This window comes from Gracilinanus agilis, chromosome 2 (assembly GCF_016433145.1).
Source record: "Gracilinanus agilis isolate LMUSP501 chromosome 2, AgileGrace, whole genome shotgun sequence".
In the NCBI taxonomy this organism is placed as follows: Eukaryota; Metazoa; Chordata; class Mammalia; order Didelphimorphia; family Didelphidae; genus Gracilinanus; species Gracilinanus agilis.
The window spans coordinates 238,053,570-238,071,475 of NC_058131.1; the positions used below are offsets into that span (position 1 = coordinate 238,053,570).

Sequence of the window (17,906 nt, forward strand, 5' to 3'; positions counted from 1 at the left end):
GGTTTTGAATTCTGCCTCTGACACACACTAGTTATATAATCACATCATTTAACCCTTCAGTGTTCCAAACTCTAAAACCATAAGTTAAGACCAAGTTGCTGATTTACACTGGTGAAGAGTTTTCATGATGAGAATCCCCCCTATTGATGAAATCAAAGATTTGGCCAACAGGTCTGAACCAAAAACAGTGTCACACTCAAATACAAAAAAGTTAGCTTGGGAAGGTAACCAATGGGTACAAGTGTCAACAGTGACATATCAAGCCCTTATGCCTGGAAGGATCCTGCCTCTCTCCTTCCACTCCCCTAGCTTACTGAAATCCTACTCATGCTATAAAGACAAACTCAGATACCAAAAAGCCTTCCCTGAATTCTTTAAACAGACCCTTTCACAGGCTTTGGGACACAATGCCTATTTTGTAGATGGCTAAAATCACTCTAAAAGGTCATCAATATGAGATTTTACATTTGAAGTTTTCATTTCTATTTCTTTCACTCCAAAGATGTTGGCCTCTATTTTTCAGGGATAGCTATCTACTTCATTTTGAGCTCTAGTCTCATATCTCAATATTCTGGTAGCCTGATAACACCTTAATGCTAGATCTCAGCGTTCTTCATGACCTTTTCTTGGTTCTCTCGTCATGCTTCAGTGCTCAAACATCAGTAACTCATTTGTCATTACTGTGGCTCCCCACACAGTAAGTGGCTATAATTGCAGGCTCAGGGACATGATAAACAGGATGAAAAGATGTAATTACATACCACACATGTAAATCTGATGGTAGCTGTCCACTCTCTAAGGATTTATTTAGCATCAGGTCTCACACTGTGGTCCACTGGGCATGAGCTGTGTCTGTGTTTGCTACATTCTGGCATTTGAGAAATGTCTTCAGATAATAAAAATCCCCCAGGCTGTATAAACACTGAGCCAAATTTGGTCAGGACTCACAAATCCTGCACAAGGTTACGTAATCTTTCAAGTGTACTGGGTGGCATTATGTAACAGACATACCCCAGGTTTCAGATTTCTTAACTGTAAAAAACCCTAAATTCTCTGGTAGATACAGAGCAGTAGCTACTAAAAAGGGGCTACAGGCAGGGTAGGAGGTGAGGCAGGAGTGTGCAGCCACTTATGCCTGGAGGAGAAGAGCAGGTAACTCAATTGGAAGAGGAAGTGCAGAGAGAAGGGAATGGAGGGAAGGCAGCAATAGTTGCTATTGACATAAATGATTCAAACTCTAATTCTCCAGGATTGTTCTCTTTAAAGTTTTAGTGATGATGTTCTTTGTTTTTGCACAAAGGTCATTTCCTTGTATGTCTTCCACACCCTGCACACCCCCTCGCATCCTGAACCTTCATGTATGTAGGGAACCTGGGTCAAGTCTTGGTTTTACTACTTACAACTTTGTGAACTTTGCCAAGTTACCTCACCTCTAATTTTTTTCCCTCTCCTATAAAATGAGGAGTTTGGATCAGCTGACCCTTCTACTTCTAAATTTATGAGATAGGAATAAAACCGATAGCCTCTCTGGGTCCCCTAGAATTTCTTAGGAGAGAAACCTATGGGTCTCCATCTGCAAAATATAGTGTCATTTGCCCAGGCCCCAAATCATTAACCAAAATTAGGTAAATGTATGCTCCCTAAGTGGGGATGAGTAGGGTGGGTGATGGTGTTGGGTGTTGGGTGTTGGGGGTGGAGTGGATGGATGGATGGATGGACAAGTTTTCTTTTGTCTTTGTACCCCTGATAAATGGTAGATGCTTAATGAGTGCCTGCTAATTAAATGAAAGATGAAGATATTTGCTAGAGTATACATGGAAATTTATTTTCTATTTAGAGTAGATAGATGATTTTGAAGTATTTATTCTTTGTCCATCTTCTACTGTGTGTTGCTCACAATCTCATTATGCTTCAGGGGTACAGGAATGGATCAGGGAGAATTTCCTGCCTGATTCTAAGAAAGACAAGGCAATGTACTTTTTCCAATTATGCTTTTTCTTTTTTTTCAAAGAAGATTTTATAACATCTTGCCTCCCTCTGCTGCTCAGCCCCAAAGATGATGGGCAAGAACATCCTGTAGTCAATATGCCAGGGAACTCAAAGGTCAGAGGAAATTCTCTGGCCATAGGGGAAGACAGACAGAATTTATCTCTATTCAAAAGTCCTCCAGACTAGCCAGGCTCAAAGGGAAGCTCCTGAGGTAGCTCTACTCTAATGCAAGTTGAATCCATTTCTTTACATTTTGAGAAATGTACCTTGAAGGGGCAGCTAGGTGGCTCAGTGGATTGAGAGCCAGGCCCAGAGATGGGAGGTCCTGGGTTCAAATGTGGCCTCAGACACTTCCCAGCTGTGTGACTCTGGGTAAGTCACTTAAGCCCCATTACCGAGCCCTTACCTCTCTTCTGCCTTAGGACAAATACAAAGTATTAATTCTAAGATGGAAGGTAAGGGTTTAAAAAAAAAAAAAAAAAGACCCTGTACTATGTCCAGGCAAGCCCATGTTCTAGTTTCATTTTCCATCCCTCACAGTAATGATCCTATGGTCATTCGTTTCAATGAAACCAAGCTTTACATATTACCTTTTACTGTTCTTTCATCAGTTCTCCTCTTCCATAACCTCTGAAAATTATTTTGTATGTATGGTACAGTGGAAATAGCAATTTCTCTGGAGACAGAAAGACCTGGGTTCAAATTCTACTTCAGACACAGTATGAACTTACTAGTGGTGTAACCACATTTTATTGTCTTTCTACTCTGACACTGCTAAGCACTGAGCCTTGCACATCGTAAGTAGTTAAATATTTACTGAATGAATGACTCTCAAGAACTTATAGGGGCAGCTAAATGGTATAGTAGATAGAGTGCTGGGCCTGGAGTCAGGAAGACTTATTTTCCTGAGTTCAAATCTGGCCTCAGACACTGGCTGGATGACCCTAGGCAAGTCAATTAACCCTGTTTGCCTCAGTTTCCTCATCTAGAAAATGAGCTGGAGAAGGAAATGGCAAACTACTCCAGTTAGGAAGAAGAAGAAAAAAAAAGAACCTAGAATTCTCTATAGTTCTGTCAGGTAAACTCCTAGTTCCTTAATGTGGCATGAGATTTTTTATAACCTGAGTCTACCTTCTCAAACTAATAATCCCACTTCCTAAGAGGAGTCTTCTGTTTTAGTTTGGCTGGCTTCTTTGCTGTCTTGCCCCCATATATCACCTCTGTTCATGCTCTCTCAACTCTTTCCCCTGTAAAGTCCTTTTATTTTTATTTAAATACTATTCATTTTTCAAGGCCCAGTATAAAATCATACTATTTTTTTGATATCAAGAAAATTTATTCTCTTCTCATACAATAGGCCTGAATAGTTTTTATATTTCCTCATCAAGCCCCATTAGCGGCTACTACCTTCTTTGAGTTTTTTCTCTCCAGTAAAAGAAGTAGTTAAGTTTTCAGGGATATGTGTGTAAGGGGGGAGGGAAAAGTAGAGGGAAAAAGAAAGGAAAAGGAAAAAGGAGAGAGAGAGAAAAAAGAGGAGGAAATGGGAGTGTACACACTATGAATGAATCTTCTTCTTTCTCTGAACCTCGCCTTCTCCATCTGTAAATTAGGGGATAATATAATATACTATTTATATATATCAAATATATTATTTGATAATAATATCAAAGAGTTATGATGAAGCTCAAATTATAAAGAGCTTTGTAATCTTTAAAGTGCTTTATGTTGTTATTCTCTAGACCAGTGATGGGCAAACTTTTTAAAGAGGGGTCCAAAGGAAAGGGAATGCTCATCTCTCAGTCTGTTTCTAAGGCAACTCTTTCGAAGTTTCATTGTATTGTATCCTACTCATTGTTTTTGTCAGATTAGGAATAATGTCCTCTACTGGATAGAACATTTCAGGGGGCCGCATTTGGCCCTCAGGCCATAGTTTGCCCATCACTGCTCTAGAGTCAGTATACAAAAGAGAACAGCAGCCCATTTTTTTTGGAAGGCTGTCACTTTGGGATGAAGTAGCTAACCTGGGATAGTTATTCTTATTTGGTCATGGTCTGGGAATTCAATTCCTGAGATTCAAAAATTTTCAAGTGCTAATAAATGTTTGATAAGCTTCAAGTCATTTCTAGGGAGAAAAAAATGTCATCCAGAGAGTTCTTTGTTCCATGAGACACAGAAGAGATGGCACCCTGAGCCTATGTGGCTCTGTCAATCATATTTCCAATTATCACTCTCTAAGAAATCTCACCTTCTTTCCTTCAGTATCCCCACAATAAAATTGCTCAGCTTTGGTTTTTCCCATAACCACTGGGTCAGCAGCCTCCAGGTGAGATGGGTTGGCCACCAACGACAGTGTGATATTTCTGTCTGTTACTCGGTTAATCCTCCGGTGATACATGCCCAAGTGATACTTCACATCTCCAGAACCCTAGATACAACAATGTGTTAGCATATTTGGCAGAACAAAAGTCACACTTTTGTGGCCGGGGAAGGTGAAATTGTTTTAGTGTCCAGAAAGTAGCTGTTCAAATCCTCTTTCTCACTCAATCTTTCATTCCGCTACAGCAATGGTGTCAAACTCAACTAGAAACAAGAAACAGAGGCAAAATATTTTGTCTAGGAACCTTCTCAATCAGTGTCTGGCTAAACAAGATGAGAATAGAAAACGTCCCTAAGTCACTACAGAATACAGATCCACTACATCAGAAGTGTCAAACTCATAGTATTGGCAAGTGTGGTTGAACCAGATTAAAACAGCTGGGGGCAGCTGGGGGACTCAGTGGAATGAGAGCCAGGACTAGAGATGGGAGATCCTGTGTTCAAATATGACCTCAGACACTTCCTATCTGTGTGACCCTGGACAAGTTACTTAACCCCCACTGCCTAGCCCTTACCACTCTTCTGCCTTGGACAGATACCTAGCATGGATTCTAAGAAAGAAGGTATGATGTTAATTGGTAGTTTTTCTCAGAGACCTCTTTCTATTTGAGTTCAACACTACTGCTCCACATCAAAGGGGTGCTGGCCTAAGGTCTTAGCTGCAGGGCTGGTAAACCCTGGTATAGGTATCAAAGGGTAATATGTTCTGGTCTGCTAGCATTCATTTCTAGGGACAAGTTGACAGATATGATGTTAGGGATTGGCCAAAACAGTTTCAAGGGAAAGGTGAGCAAGTAGTGTTTTAAAGACTAAACCACATTCACCACCTGGAAACCAGAATCCTTCATGTACTTTCCCTTAGAGAAACCTCCACAAACTGAACAGGTTGGTGACCCAGCCATAGTGGGTAGGAGTAATTCTATAAATCAGGCCCCAAGAAACCTCTGCAACAGTCCTAAGGAGTAAGTGCTGTTAAATTCAGTAGATGCCAAGCTCCAGAGAAAGCAGGACAAGTGACTCACCTCATCAGCCGCCTCCAATTTTGAATCGAATTGACAGAAAATCTGTTCCAGTTCCTTCCTGATCACATTTGCAAGCACATTCAGGCGCCCTCTGTGTCACACACAGACAAGATGGGATCAGCAGACCTGCACTGATGTCTCTGAGTCCAGTGATAATCCCTCTTCCCCGACCAAGCACTCATGGCACACCACCACTCCTCATTTGGTGGCACGGGCATAATAACTACTGGGGGGCTGTCTGAAAGAACACTGAGTCACTGGTCTCCTGGAAGCTCAAATTTCTACTTTGTTCAGGGGTAGGTGTAAAGAATCCTGTCTCAGGCTGAGGTTTTCTACCTTCCACCCACCCATGCAGGAGTTATTTGTCTCCAGATGCTTTTTTGGCCTCCTGCAATGCTGCTGCTCATGGTTTCTGCCCATTCCCTATCATTCAAACTCCACTCCTGAGAGACATTAACTACTAATCTCAATCTTTATGTTATGGTACAGTGGAATTAAGAGTCAGAGGCCCAGCCAGCTCTGCCTGGTTGCGTCACTAGCAACCTTGGGAAAGCTCTGGGCTCCAAAGTCCTAATCCCACGATCATAGCAAGCATCCTTAATAGAAATCATGATAGGGATGGCACTTGTAACATTAAGACACTAAAAGCTAGGCAAAATCAGGGGTATTCTATAATAACCAACCAAACTGAGAAATTTTGTGAAAATACTTGGGTTATTCTCCAAAAGCCAAAAAGACACAAGGATATTCTATACAAAGGGCATTCTCCTGTAAGCACAAAAATGGAAGTCCTGTAATGAAAATCAAAATAGAAAAGGACCATTTTTTTGGTAAGATGCTGGATCACTCCCTCATCAATGATAATAAAGAATAGGTATTGGACTTGAAAACTAAATGACAGAGAATTCCTCTTTTACTCCTTTTTATTCCCACAACAGGCAACTTTTAAGTGGCACAGACACAGCCTATAAAGAATCCAATGGCATTTTTTCTGCTCAATTTACCTGTGTGGCATTCCCATTATCACATAATCCACTCCATTTTCACTTGACTTGTCAATTATAGTCTTCAGAGCTGGTATCAGTACCTCACAACCTTCCAAGCCAAATCGTTTCTCAGATGACCACTTTCGTTGCAGGAATTCTTCAAACCTGGAGACAAGAACCCATTTGAACTTGCAGATAGCTTCTTAAGAATGGCACAGACTAACACATTAGGCTTTTCTGATTATTCAGAAAAAAGATCTGAACAGTTAGAGAACGCCAGAGCTGGATGACTTAAGTGTAAAAATGACTCTTCTTTCACACCAACATTTTTATGCTCTTGTTTGTGGATAGTCTGAATTTCTACTTTGTGAGGTGGCAGATAAATGCAGAAATTGGGTGGCTGGGGCTTAGGGGAGGCTGTCTCACCCATTCAAGTGTTATCATCCCTTCTACATTCTTCCTTTTGTTTTTCCCCACCATTACTGCTCCAGATTTCTAGGGATTCCCTATAACTCATAAACATCCTCCTACTTCTGTGGGATATTATTTATCTCTATTTTTAAAGCATATTAAAGCCTAGGTTTGAGAAAATATTCCTCTCCTAACAATAATTTCAAGTGAAGTTATGGACTCTATGTCCTCAATGATTGAAAGTTGGACTTAGAGGTTTCAGAATATGCATTTAGGTGGAAATATATTCTTTTGAAAGGCCTGCATATTGAGGATACATGCTGGGAAATATCTTTAGAGTTTCAACTTCTAATATTATACCAGACATGTATACCTGGTTGATCGAACCAGTCTTGCTAGTAGAGTGCGTTTCTCCTCATTTGTGAACTGCATGATGCCTGGAGTCTCAAATTTCTGTCTGATCCACTGGCACTGCTCCAGGTCATTGATAAACATGAATTCCACTCCAATATGCTGGCAATAAGCCATCTACAGAAAGAAGAGTATTTAGAGGTCTTTTAGCTGAGGACAAAGTATAGAGACTGCTATGTTGGATAGAAGCATGGCAGTAATCTGGCCTCAGATAATTCCTAGCTGTGTGACCCTGGGTAACTCACTTAACCCTCAATGACTAGCCCTTAACACTCTTCTGTCTTAAAACCAATACACAGTATTGATTCTAAGATGGAAGGGTTAAAAACAAACAAGCAAACAAACAAAAAAACAATGGTGGCCAACTTTCTAACATGTATCCTCCTTTCTCTGGTACCATGAGAGTGACCTAAGGGGAACAAAAGGAAGAGCATTGTCAAAGATAGGGCCAACTCCCTTTCCCTAAACTTGGCAATCAAATACCTGCAGGGGCTCAAATTAAGTGTTGGGAGATTCAAATGGGAAGTGAAAAGAGGCAGGCAGAACCTTTCATTTCTATTCTGTGGCTCCTGGCTTTCGTGCCAAGACCACTTATGTGCAATAGTTAGCACATTTCAAAAAATCTTCCTCAGCAGCTATAGTTATAGTAGAAAGAACATATTATGTTAACCTCAGGTGCTGTGCAATTCTCCAAGGATTTCCATCCCTAGGAAATCAGCTTCTTTGGCATCATTAATGGAAGATTTCATGCCATATATGTGTGTGTGTGTGTGTGTGTGTGTCTATGTACACACACATATTATCTATATGTATACATATTTTTTATTTTCCTGACTACATAAAAATGTTCTCTTCTTTCTTTTTTGCCTTCCTTTCTTCTTTCTTTTTTCCAAACCCTTACCTTCTATCTTAGAATAAATATTAAATATTGGTTCCAAAGCAGAAGAGCAGTAAGGGCTAGGCAATGGGGGTTAAGTGACTTGCCCAGGGTCACACAGCTAGGAAGTGTCTGAGGCCACATTTGAACCCAGGACCTCCCATCTCTAGGCCTGGCTCTTAAACCACTGAGCCACCTAGCTGCCTCCTGAAACAATAATCTTCTACCCATACTCTCTGAACTCATAAGATCCAAATTATACTTCCCCCAAGATGGCAAGCAACTTGATCTGGGTTATATATATATTTAATCATGCAAAATATATTCCCATCATGCCCCATATATTCAAAGGCAAAAGAACCATTCAACCATATAGTGTGCTGCACTGGTTAGAATCAGGGAAAAGATCATGACAGGGTTTAAGTTAGGCATGAAAATGACTTTAGAGATGGTAAAATGAAAACTATTATGTTCTATCTTAGAATTAATACAAAGTACTGTTCCAAGGCAGAAATGCAGTAAGGGCTAGACAATGGGGGTTGTGACTTGCCCAGGGTCACCCAGCTAGGAATTATCTGAGGCCACATTTGAACTGAGGACCTGCCATCTATAGACCTGGCTCTCTATTCACTAAGCTGCCTAGCTGCCCTCAAGTCCTTCATTTTTACAGATGCATATTGCCTGGAAGGATGAAGAACTTGCCTAATGTCAGAGTTAAATGGCCAGGGCTAAGATTTAAACCCAGGTCCTCTGATTTTATTACTTTTTTTCTTTTAAAATATTTTATTTTTGTTGTCGTTATTCACTTGTGTCCAAATCTTTGTGTCCCCATTTGGGATTTTCTTGGCATAGACACTGGAATAGTTTGCCATTTCCTTCTCCAGTTCATTTTACAGATGAGGAAACTGAGGCAAAGAAGGTGAAGTGACTTTCCCAGGGTCACATAGCTATTAAGTGTCTGAAGCTAGATTTGAACTCTGGATTTTAGGTTACTTTACCAACTGGGTTAAATACCTTTATATTTCCATGTCATGGTTTTATAGATCATACTCTTGCCTCTTACCATTTACCATGACTTTGATATAGAATTACATCACATTAGGAATTTCTTTCTTTCTTAAAATGCTGGTAGGCTGAATACAAGGCATATGTGCAATCCTTAAGTATAATATCAGATCTAACACTGTATATACACCATAGTCTAAACATTTGTGTTCCACATCTCCCTACAAAAGTTTCGGCTCTAGACATAAAGAGAGAAAGATCTACACAGACATTGTGGGTATAACAGTGGCGGGGTGTGGAGAAAAGAGAAGGAAGAGAGAGAAAAAAAAAAAACAGGAGGGAGAATGCTAAGAGGTCTTATTGATAAGATAGAAGCACATCTACTAAAGAAGGGGAGAGAACAAGTGGAGGAAGGCTGAGGGAGTGGACGGGTTAGGGGCAACAATGTTGAAAATTCACCTGGGTGGCACAATGCCTTCTTCAGCACACTTGCAGGGACTGGAAGGGGCCCTATCTGCCATCAGGAGAAGGTATAGTAACTAGTTAATCTCTCCTCCTTTCCCTATCCTCCTATGGTCTACAGTCCTTTTAAGGTCAAAGTGAGCATTTTGCTAGTCCCTGAGTCATATAAATGAATTCAATTCAAAAAGCATTTATTAAGCAGTTACTAAGGCAATGATGAAATAGTTTTAAGCACCTTAGTATAAGTTCTTAGAGTTGGAAGAGACCATAAAAATCATCTAGTCTAACTCCTTCATTTTAATTGACCAGAAAGAAAGGGAAATTCTTGTCAAGTTTTATCAATAGCTCTCTTCATGCATCATAGAATTCATAGTTTTCCACAGGCTCATCAACGTGAGCTGTAATTTACAACATGATGAATTTTTAGTTCTTTGATTTAATATTTATCATCTGATAATTGAGTCTCTCTAGGACTCAGCTGTTTAGCTGTAGGTGATTTAGTATGTATGGGTGTGTTCTTGTTAAAGACTATATTACTGGCATATCTAGAACTAAATCAAGTCTGAAGTTTCTCTTACCCTTAGAATTATAGTGACAAAATCTGAATTCTATCCCTGAAAAAATATAAATGCAAAGGGAACTATCAGGTTAAACATTCTGGAAATGATTTGCTACTCTTGAATTTTGTTATGAAAATGGGATAAATTGGGGGAGGCTTGAATCAACCAGTTTCTTTCTAATCTTATTTCAATCTCCGGTCTAAAAAAGGTGGGACAGGGGCAGCTGGGTAGCTCAGTAGATTGAGAGCCAGGCCTAGAGACGGGAGGTCCTAGGTTCAAATCTGGCCTCAGACACTTCCCAGCTGGGTGACCCTGGGCAAGTCACTTGACCCCCATTGCCTACCCTTACCATTCTTCTGCCTTGGAACCAATACACAGTATGGACTACAAGGCGGAAGGTGAGGGTTTAAAAAAACAAAAAAACAAAAAAGAATTTCAGAATCTAAAAAAGGTAAGGACAGTCCCCAAGGTTGGTTCTCAACTTTTCTGGCTAATGCAGCAAAGCCCAGAGATTCATGTAGCAATACTGCCTTTAATTTTTTTAAGTTGTGAGTAGAGAAACATATTACATATATAGTGGAAGGCAGCACATAAAAAATTTAGCATTGTAATAAAGTAAAACTTACAATGAAAAATCTGAAACATAGAAAGGTATATTCTAAAAGATGTAGATAGAAGTTAGAAGAATACCACCATGACTAAGTATTTTAAAAAACAACACCTCCATATAGTCATATACTCACATAGACTTATCTATGCAGGACAAACTTCTTTGGTCTGAACTTGTGATTTCATTAGTGTTAAGGAATTCCCAGTGGAGAAACCTCCACCACTAATGCATAGTAATAACTCACGTGTACCTCAGAAGCTGGGAGAGTTTGCCTAGGACACTGAGGCTGCCTATGGTCATATAGCTAGAATGTGATCTTATGATCTGACGGAAGCCTCTCCTACCAGTGAAGTGTTCCCCCAAAGCTGACAGAGGGAAACCAGAACTCTACCTGCAGCTTATGAAGGGCTCAGAGGAGTTCTTATGCCTTTATGTTTTGTTTTTTTAAAGAGGATCAAGAATAATTCTGGCCTGGAGATCCTGTTGCTGACACCATCTTACCTGGTGTGTTTCGTACTTGTAGTCTTATTCTGCCCCCCACCCCCCTGAACCCTTACCTTCCATCTTAGAATCAATACTGGGTATTGGTTCTAAGGCAGAAGAATGGTAAGGGCTAGGTAATGGGGGTTAAGTGACTTGCCCAGGATCACACAGCTAGGAAGTGTCTGAGGCTAGATTTGAACCCAGAACCTCCCATCTCTGGGCCTGACTCTCAATCCACTACTCAGCCACCCAGCTGTCTCCCCCCCACCCCCCACCCCGTAGTCTTATGCCTCTTACCTCTAGCCGACGGATGATCTCTCGCAGTGGAAGAGCAGATTCCTTTCCCCCAATGAAAGTAGTAGTGGGCAAGTGGAAGACCTTGTCAAGGTCTGATTCATCCAATCCGTAAAACCCTGCAGGATTATTGTGGGTGGGACAAGCCAGAAGAGGAGAGATGTATTTGCAGAATATGGGACAGCCACACAGGAACCAATAATTTATGGAAAGGGGGAAAGGGCTCCCCGCAGGGAGAAAAAAAAATGAGAAAAAAATCATACCAGACCAAACATAATTAAGGAACAACTTTGTATGAAAATAAGCAATAAAAATATTCAGAGCCAGGAAAGCAAAATTCAGTGGGAAACAAAAATTAACGGACAATGTTAAAAGTCAATTTAGTAAAACAATAATAAACAATTTGTGCACAAGTACAGGAAGAAAGCCATTTGTAATGATTTAAACCCCATATCCACAAATGTTTCCAGGTCTCCAAATCATATGGGGGTTGAGGGTGGAGAGGGAAAGATCACAAATGGCCTTGGAACAAGTTAGTCACAGATGGTTCAAACACAGTTAAAGGAGAGAATACAAAACAAGGGTTAATTACTAGTTAGACAACAAAAAGGGTGGTAGGGAAGAATAAGGAATGAAATAGAAAATAGGAAAACAATCTGAAAGAAACAGGCATTAAATAAATGAAGAGAAACCATTGGCCCTATGGAAATGAAATAAGAAACAAGACCATGCAGCGGGGAATGTTTTAAGACAAAACAACACAAAACCAAAAAAACCTCCACCAAACCAAAAAACCAAGACAAACCCCCAAATTCCTGCTTTCCTTGGCTCAGTCTAAAACATCCCAAATTAGAAAAAGCAACAAAATGAACCTGACTGGCAGAATTTTTTTCTCTTTCTAATCAATCAAATACTTACTGAATATAATGCTGAGCATCTTTCTCAAATAAAGATCTAGTGTATGACCTACCAGCAAATGTCCATTTTAAAGTAACTTCCACTTTATCTTCCCCAACCCTCCAGGATAACACTCAAAGAAACTGCCTGGCAAGATCTGGTAATGGACCAAATGACACAGAGCAAAAATGTATAGTTCACAGTATCACTTAGAAACAAAATGATGGTTGATTCCCAAATGGGTCCATCTTCTATTAAGTAAGCTCAAGGATTTGTAGAATATCATAGTTCTTTAGTCTCTATGGCATAAGAAGTGGCAAAGGGATAGTGTTATTACTGGGAGGGGGTGGGCGGGAAAGGGAGTTACTAAATTACGAATTTGCCACATGATTATATATGCTAAGATTATCTTTACTACAAAAGCTATCTTTACTATCTTCCTCAAACAACTGAGATTTCAGCACTACTTGTCTGTGAAGGTAGTTTTGAGTTACTAGCTCAGGAGATTAGAATCCTGAACTCCATCCCCATCTCCTTTATACACTGGCCACCCCAAATGGCTTCTTCCAGTGTAGTTCCCAGGTGCTTATGGTACTTATTTTTCCCACTGGTTAAGAAACTCATTAGGCAGCCCATTTGTTTGGATCCACCCTTGCTGGAGGCTTTTCAGCCCTAGCCTAGCAAGATATCCAGCATTCTTCCCCAAGACACAGCTTCTCAGTGAAGTCCAAACCTCAGGGCAAATCCAAAAACAGAGAATTCATAATTCAGCTTGCCAAAAGCAGACAAAGTAGGTTTGCTGAAGTTGTTGTGGCAGGAACAATGGAGGGCAATCAGATGCTTTAGGTCATCTATCTCCTCATCCTTCTCAGTTTAGCTTTATCTGAGGGAGCACTGAAGGGGAGGAGTCCAACTCAGCAGACAGATAGGTGGGTGTGATGCAGGACCTGGTGGGTAAACTCTCCCAGTAAAGCAAAAAGGATAAGCAGGTTCAGCTGAGATCTTTCAAGAATAGCAGATCCTTAGATTCTTCATTACCACTGGAGGAGTCATACCATTCTTAGGCACATTACCCCAGCCTGCCTTCCATTCTAGTGGCTCTGAATGGCTGAATTGCCAGTTTCTGGGCATGACCTTTTCTTCCCATCTTCAGAAAAATGCTAGAGCCAGGAGGAATATACAGTGGGAAGGAGAACAGTCTCCAGGTGGCTGGCCTCATTCTACTTGGACTGGAGTCCCAGCAGAATGGAAGGGAGCAGGCTGCTAAGTTTGAGAGCTATCAGTGAAGAAGACAGAGGCTGGGGTAAAGTGATGGAGAGGAACATCTGGCAAGGACAGGGCTTGGAGTAGCAGGCTGTTTTCTCCCACAGCCACAGAGAGAAGGTGGGATTTGTAGGAGTGCAAAAAACAAAAATGAAAACAAACAAAAAAAGGTAGCTGAGGCAAAAGCAGTTCAAAATGGGCCTCTAGGCATGCAGGCTCATTTCCATCACACTACTGCCACCTACCAGGCTGCAAGCTAAGGGAGCTAGTCTGGATTCCTGGGTAGGAAACTTAAGCTCATGCATGGGAGTGTCTGAAATGAACTAGGCTGGGTCACTAAGGTCACTAAGTGAGAATGTTAGGGGCATTGATTCTGATTCCTCCTAGCCTTTTACAGCATTTAATGTTATCATTGCATCAGTATGAAGAATCATCAGACTTTTAATGAATTTTCCAAGTAAAGATAATCTGATTAAAGATTCTGTCTTAAAATACAAGAATTTTGGCCCTGACTCTGGGGCGTTTGATATGGAAACTTTGACAATACTGCTCAGGTTTAAAAGGCAGCACCTAACATAGGCTTTGTTGAAGTAATTGAGTATCTTTCTCCTTAAAAAAAAAAAAAAAAAGTATTTTGTGTGTGTGTGTGTGTGTGTGTGTGTGTGTGTGTGTGTGTGTGTGTATCTCCCTGGCCAACAGAAAAAATCTGACACTTAGGGCTGAGAGGAAAGTGGACTTTGCTCAAGGTTGCCCCACCTAATGGAGACTGCCACAGAGCAGGAAAGCAAAGATCTTTCTCCATGGCATGGTGTGCACTAGATTGGCAAGGAGCCTCCAACTGGTTATATCTTAAACCCTGGACATTCACAGTCCCTTGATAAGGGCAAGGACTTGGAGTTTAATAATGTAGCCTGTTTCTACTAAAGCAGCCTCTCTGTTCTCACCTTGTTTGACTCTCAAAATCCAAACTGATTATATCAGACTCCTTTGTTTACAGTCATTGTGAGGACCCTAGCAGTGTCAAAAATTCCCTTTCTTTGATTCAGCACTTTTACAGAACACAGGAAGTCAATTGAATTATTATTCTTAACCTAAGAACTGCATAAACATATTTATAACAACTACATTTGTTAATGGTAAGGAGGTTGAAAAGCACTGTAATTTAAAAAAAGGCAAAAAGAAAAGCACATAATATATAATGGATAGAGAGCTGGTCTCCAAATCAAAACAAACAAAAAAACTTTGGTTCCAATTCCACCTCTGACATGCAGTTTATAGCAAGTCACAACTCCTCATGGTCTCAGGCAATTCTCTAAGCCTATAAACTGCAGATCTGTTTTGTAAGGGGAAGTTTCCTCACTGGGAGGTCCCTATATTAATGAAATCACAGGTCCTGAATAAAAACAAGAACAAGAAAAACATCCAAAACCCTTAGATGGTAACCCACAGTTGGAGGATGGAACATAACAATATTCCATGCTACTCTCAACTTCCCTCTCATTTTCACTATGGCTTAACTATATGAAAATAAAGAAAACCATCTAATAGTTATGTCATCTGTCTTCTAAACACTAAGTGCCCTCCCTCTCTGAAAATGAAATCAATAAAGTCAAAGATCATAGGCTCGCCAATTTAGGCCTGAAAAGAACTTTAGAGGTCATTTAGTTCAATATGATAGAGATGGAGAAACTGAGCCCCAGAGAAGTTTAATGACTTTTCTGAGGTCACATGCATAGTGACAGAGGTAAGATTTGAACCTGAGTCCTCAAACTCTAAATCAAATACTCTTTCCACCATCACAAAGTGAACTTTATTAACAAGGAAGATTTAAAATTTTGTAGAAGTTATTTAGAAAGTAAAAAACTTTCACTTTAAAAGAATCATATCCCATATTTAATTCTTTCACTCAGAAGAGGGCTAGTGCCCTTTCATGCTTTCTCTCTCTGCTTTGTTAGAAGGCAAGTTGTACTATAGGATAAAATTTTAAACTCTAAAGTAAATCATATCTTCCTCAAGCCCTTTTTGCTAAGAAGTAGCCCAATTTTGTTCCTCTAGTCCTCAGCCATTTTCTTTAGAAAGGGAGGGACTAGAAAGGACTCTTCACTCTGTTTGCTTTATTTGTTAATGAGTGGCAGGGAAGAAAAAATATTATTTTGGAAATTTTTACTTGTATTTGACTAAGCTCGTTCCTTAAGAGAGCTCATCATGTTCCAAAACAGACTGGCCCTAGAACAGTATGCTTATGGATATGCTTAACAAATGGCTATGCCATGAAAACTGATTTAAGCACGAGGGCAGCCTAAACATAGATGCTAAAGATTCAAGCAACCCAGAGATCCCTGAAAAAGGTTCTTAGTTGTATAACTTCCTTGGTTTCCTTTAACTTTAAATGCCCTGGTATAGGGTAATGTGGCTGAATCATAGAAGGACTAGCCTCTGCTTTCTAGCCTTTCAGTCAAATTTTAAAACTCTGGTACCTATAGATATCAGATTCTTACTGATGGGATGCCTATGACTAAGGAGCAGATGGGGAATTCAATTCACTAGAGATTACTTATGTAGGAATTTGGAGAAGACCAAAGTTCAGGAGGAGGAAATCAACAGGTTTAAGCAGTATGGCAGGTGAGGCTGGCCAAGAACCTCTTAAAAGCCAAGCTAAATTCTACTTCCATTGCTCTTTTTTATTCTCTGCAAACTGAAGAGAATCTTGGAATCCAAAGCTGTTCAGTCAGGAAGAGATGGATACTGCCCATTTCAACAAAGTTTTATTACCAGTTCTGTTGTCCCTCAAATTAAGGGCAACACCAATAAAAGAATCTTTTTTCAAATACTGAGGTACTAGAACAACAGAAGCTGGAAGAGTCCTGGGCTGAGGAGGAGCCACAGAACAGAACATAGAGAAAAGAATCCATTAGCATGCAGAACTTAATATGACCACATATGCTTGGCTCTTGGTTGTTGTCACCAAGAGGTTTAGACACATTATGCCAAAGATCAAAAGCTCAAGATGAAGCAATGAGGGTGCTCACATGAAGATGGAAAATACTTTTGCAAAAACACAAAGGATGGGAAAAACAAAAATGAGGTCACATCTGACAGATGGAAGGATGAGAAAAACAAGTTTTGAAACAATATGCAAACAAAACAAATGATGAACAATTTGGGAAGCTGTGCCAACTTTCCCCAAACTGTGCATGCCCAGAAAAGTTGAACATTTGATTCGAATAAAGTCCTCAGTTCCAGAAGGGTGAGAGACTTGTTCTTTGCATACCTCCTACAGTTAGCATTCGGAGTCGCTCCTGGAAAACGGCGAGATCTGAGAGGTGAGGGAGAAGGGGGTGGGTGAGTGCAGAGGGGAAAAAGACAGAGTTAGTTAAAAACACTACACCATGAAAGCAGTCACGGAAAGCACAATTAAAATAACTTTAAACATAATCACATGAAAGGAAAGGGGGGTTAATGGTTTGCTCTGTGAAATGGAAGATGACTACTCTAGGAAACAAAGAAGGAAAATCCGTTGTAGAACAGCTGGAAAAGTTGATCAATAAAAACGAGAGGGGGGTGGGGAAAACCAGTTTTTACTGATGCATGGAAGCAATTAGACAGACTGGTTTGAGATACCTTCATCCCCCAACACTCCCAAGTATGTTATGGCAATTTTCTTAAGTAGTTAAATATATCCATCTAGGTTGCTTTGAATAAATATTAGTGAAAATTAAAATACAAAAATTTTGGGATCTTGGTGCACCCTTTCCTTCCCAAGGTCAGTTTAATAGATAGCATCAAACATTATTTAAATCCTAAGACTCTAAAAAGGATCCAGCATTAAGATGGAGGAAAGAGAGGAGGCTCCTTAGCTTCTAAAGACAGATTACACACTCACTATTATTCCTAAAATGGCACCATAACCAACACAGAAATTTGCTGGCAAGGATTCTCAAAAAATGAAATTAAAAAGAGAGATGTAGCGACAAATAGACAGCTGTGCGTGTTTGTCCCTGATGGACTTTTGACTGAGTATTCTATAACACCTGCTTTTCCCTCAACAACCTTTATCTGCAAAGGGAGAAAATCAGGATATATCTTTAGCTGTAGAAAGTATTCCATATTTCAGTTCAAGCTGCTGTTCAAGGGTGTCAGTAAGCCTGGTGAAATATGTTAATGTTAAAACTGTGTGTGTATATGTGTGTGTGTGTGTGTGTGTGTGTGTGTGTGAGAGAGAGAGAGAGAGAGAGAGAGAGAGAGAGAGAGAGAGAGAGA

At 40.2% G+C, this 17,906-nt stretch overlaps 1 protein-coding gene across 1 annotated transcript in view; it reads right to left on the reverse strand.

Annotated features, from left to right (window-relative positions):
• Positions 1 to 17,906, reverse strand: part of OGDH (oxoglutarate dehydrogenase) — a 91,267-nt gene that overhangs the window by 25,500 nt on the left and 47,861 nt on the right. Inside the window, exons 4-8 of the mRNA XM_044663783.1 lie at positions 11,490 to 11,605; positions 7,158 to 7,312; positions 6,392 to 6,538; positions 5,388 to 5,478; positions 4,235 to 4,414 (exon numbers count right to left, since the gene is read on the reverse strand). Of these exons, the coding sequence (XP_044519718.1) occupies positions 4,235 to 4,414; positions 5,388 to 5,478; positions 6,392 to 6,538; positions 7,158 to 7,312; positions 11,490 to 11,605 (689 nt within the window). The remainder of the gene's footprint in view (positions 1 to 4,234; positions 4,415 to 5,387; positions 5,479 to 6,391; positions 6,539 to 7,157; positions 7,313 to 11,489; positions 11,606 to 17,906) is intronic.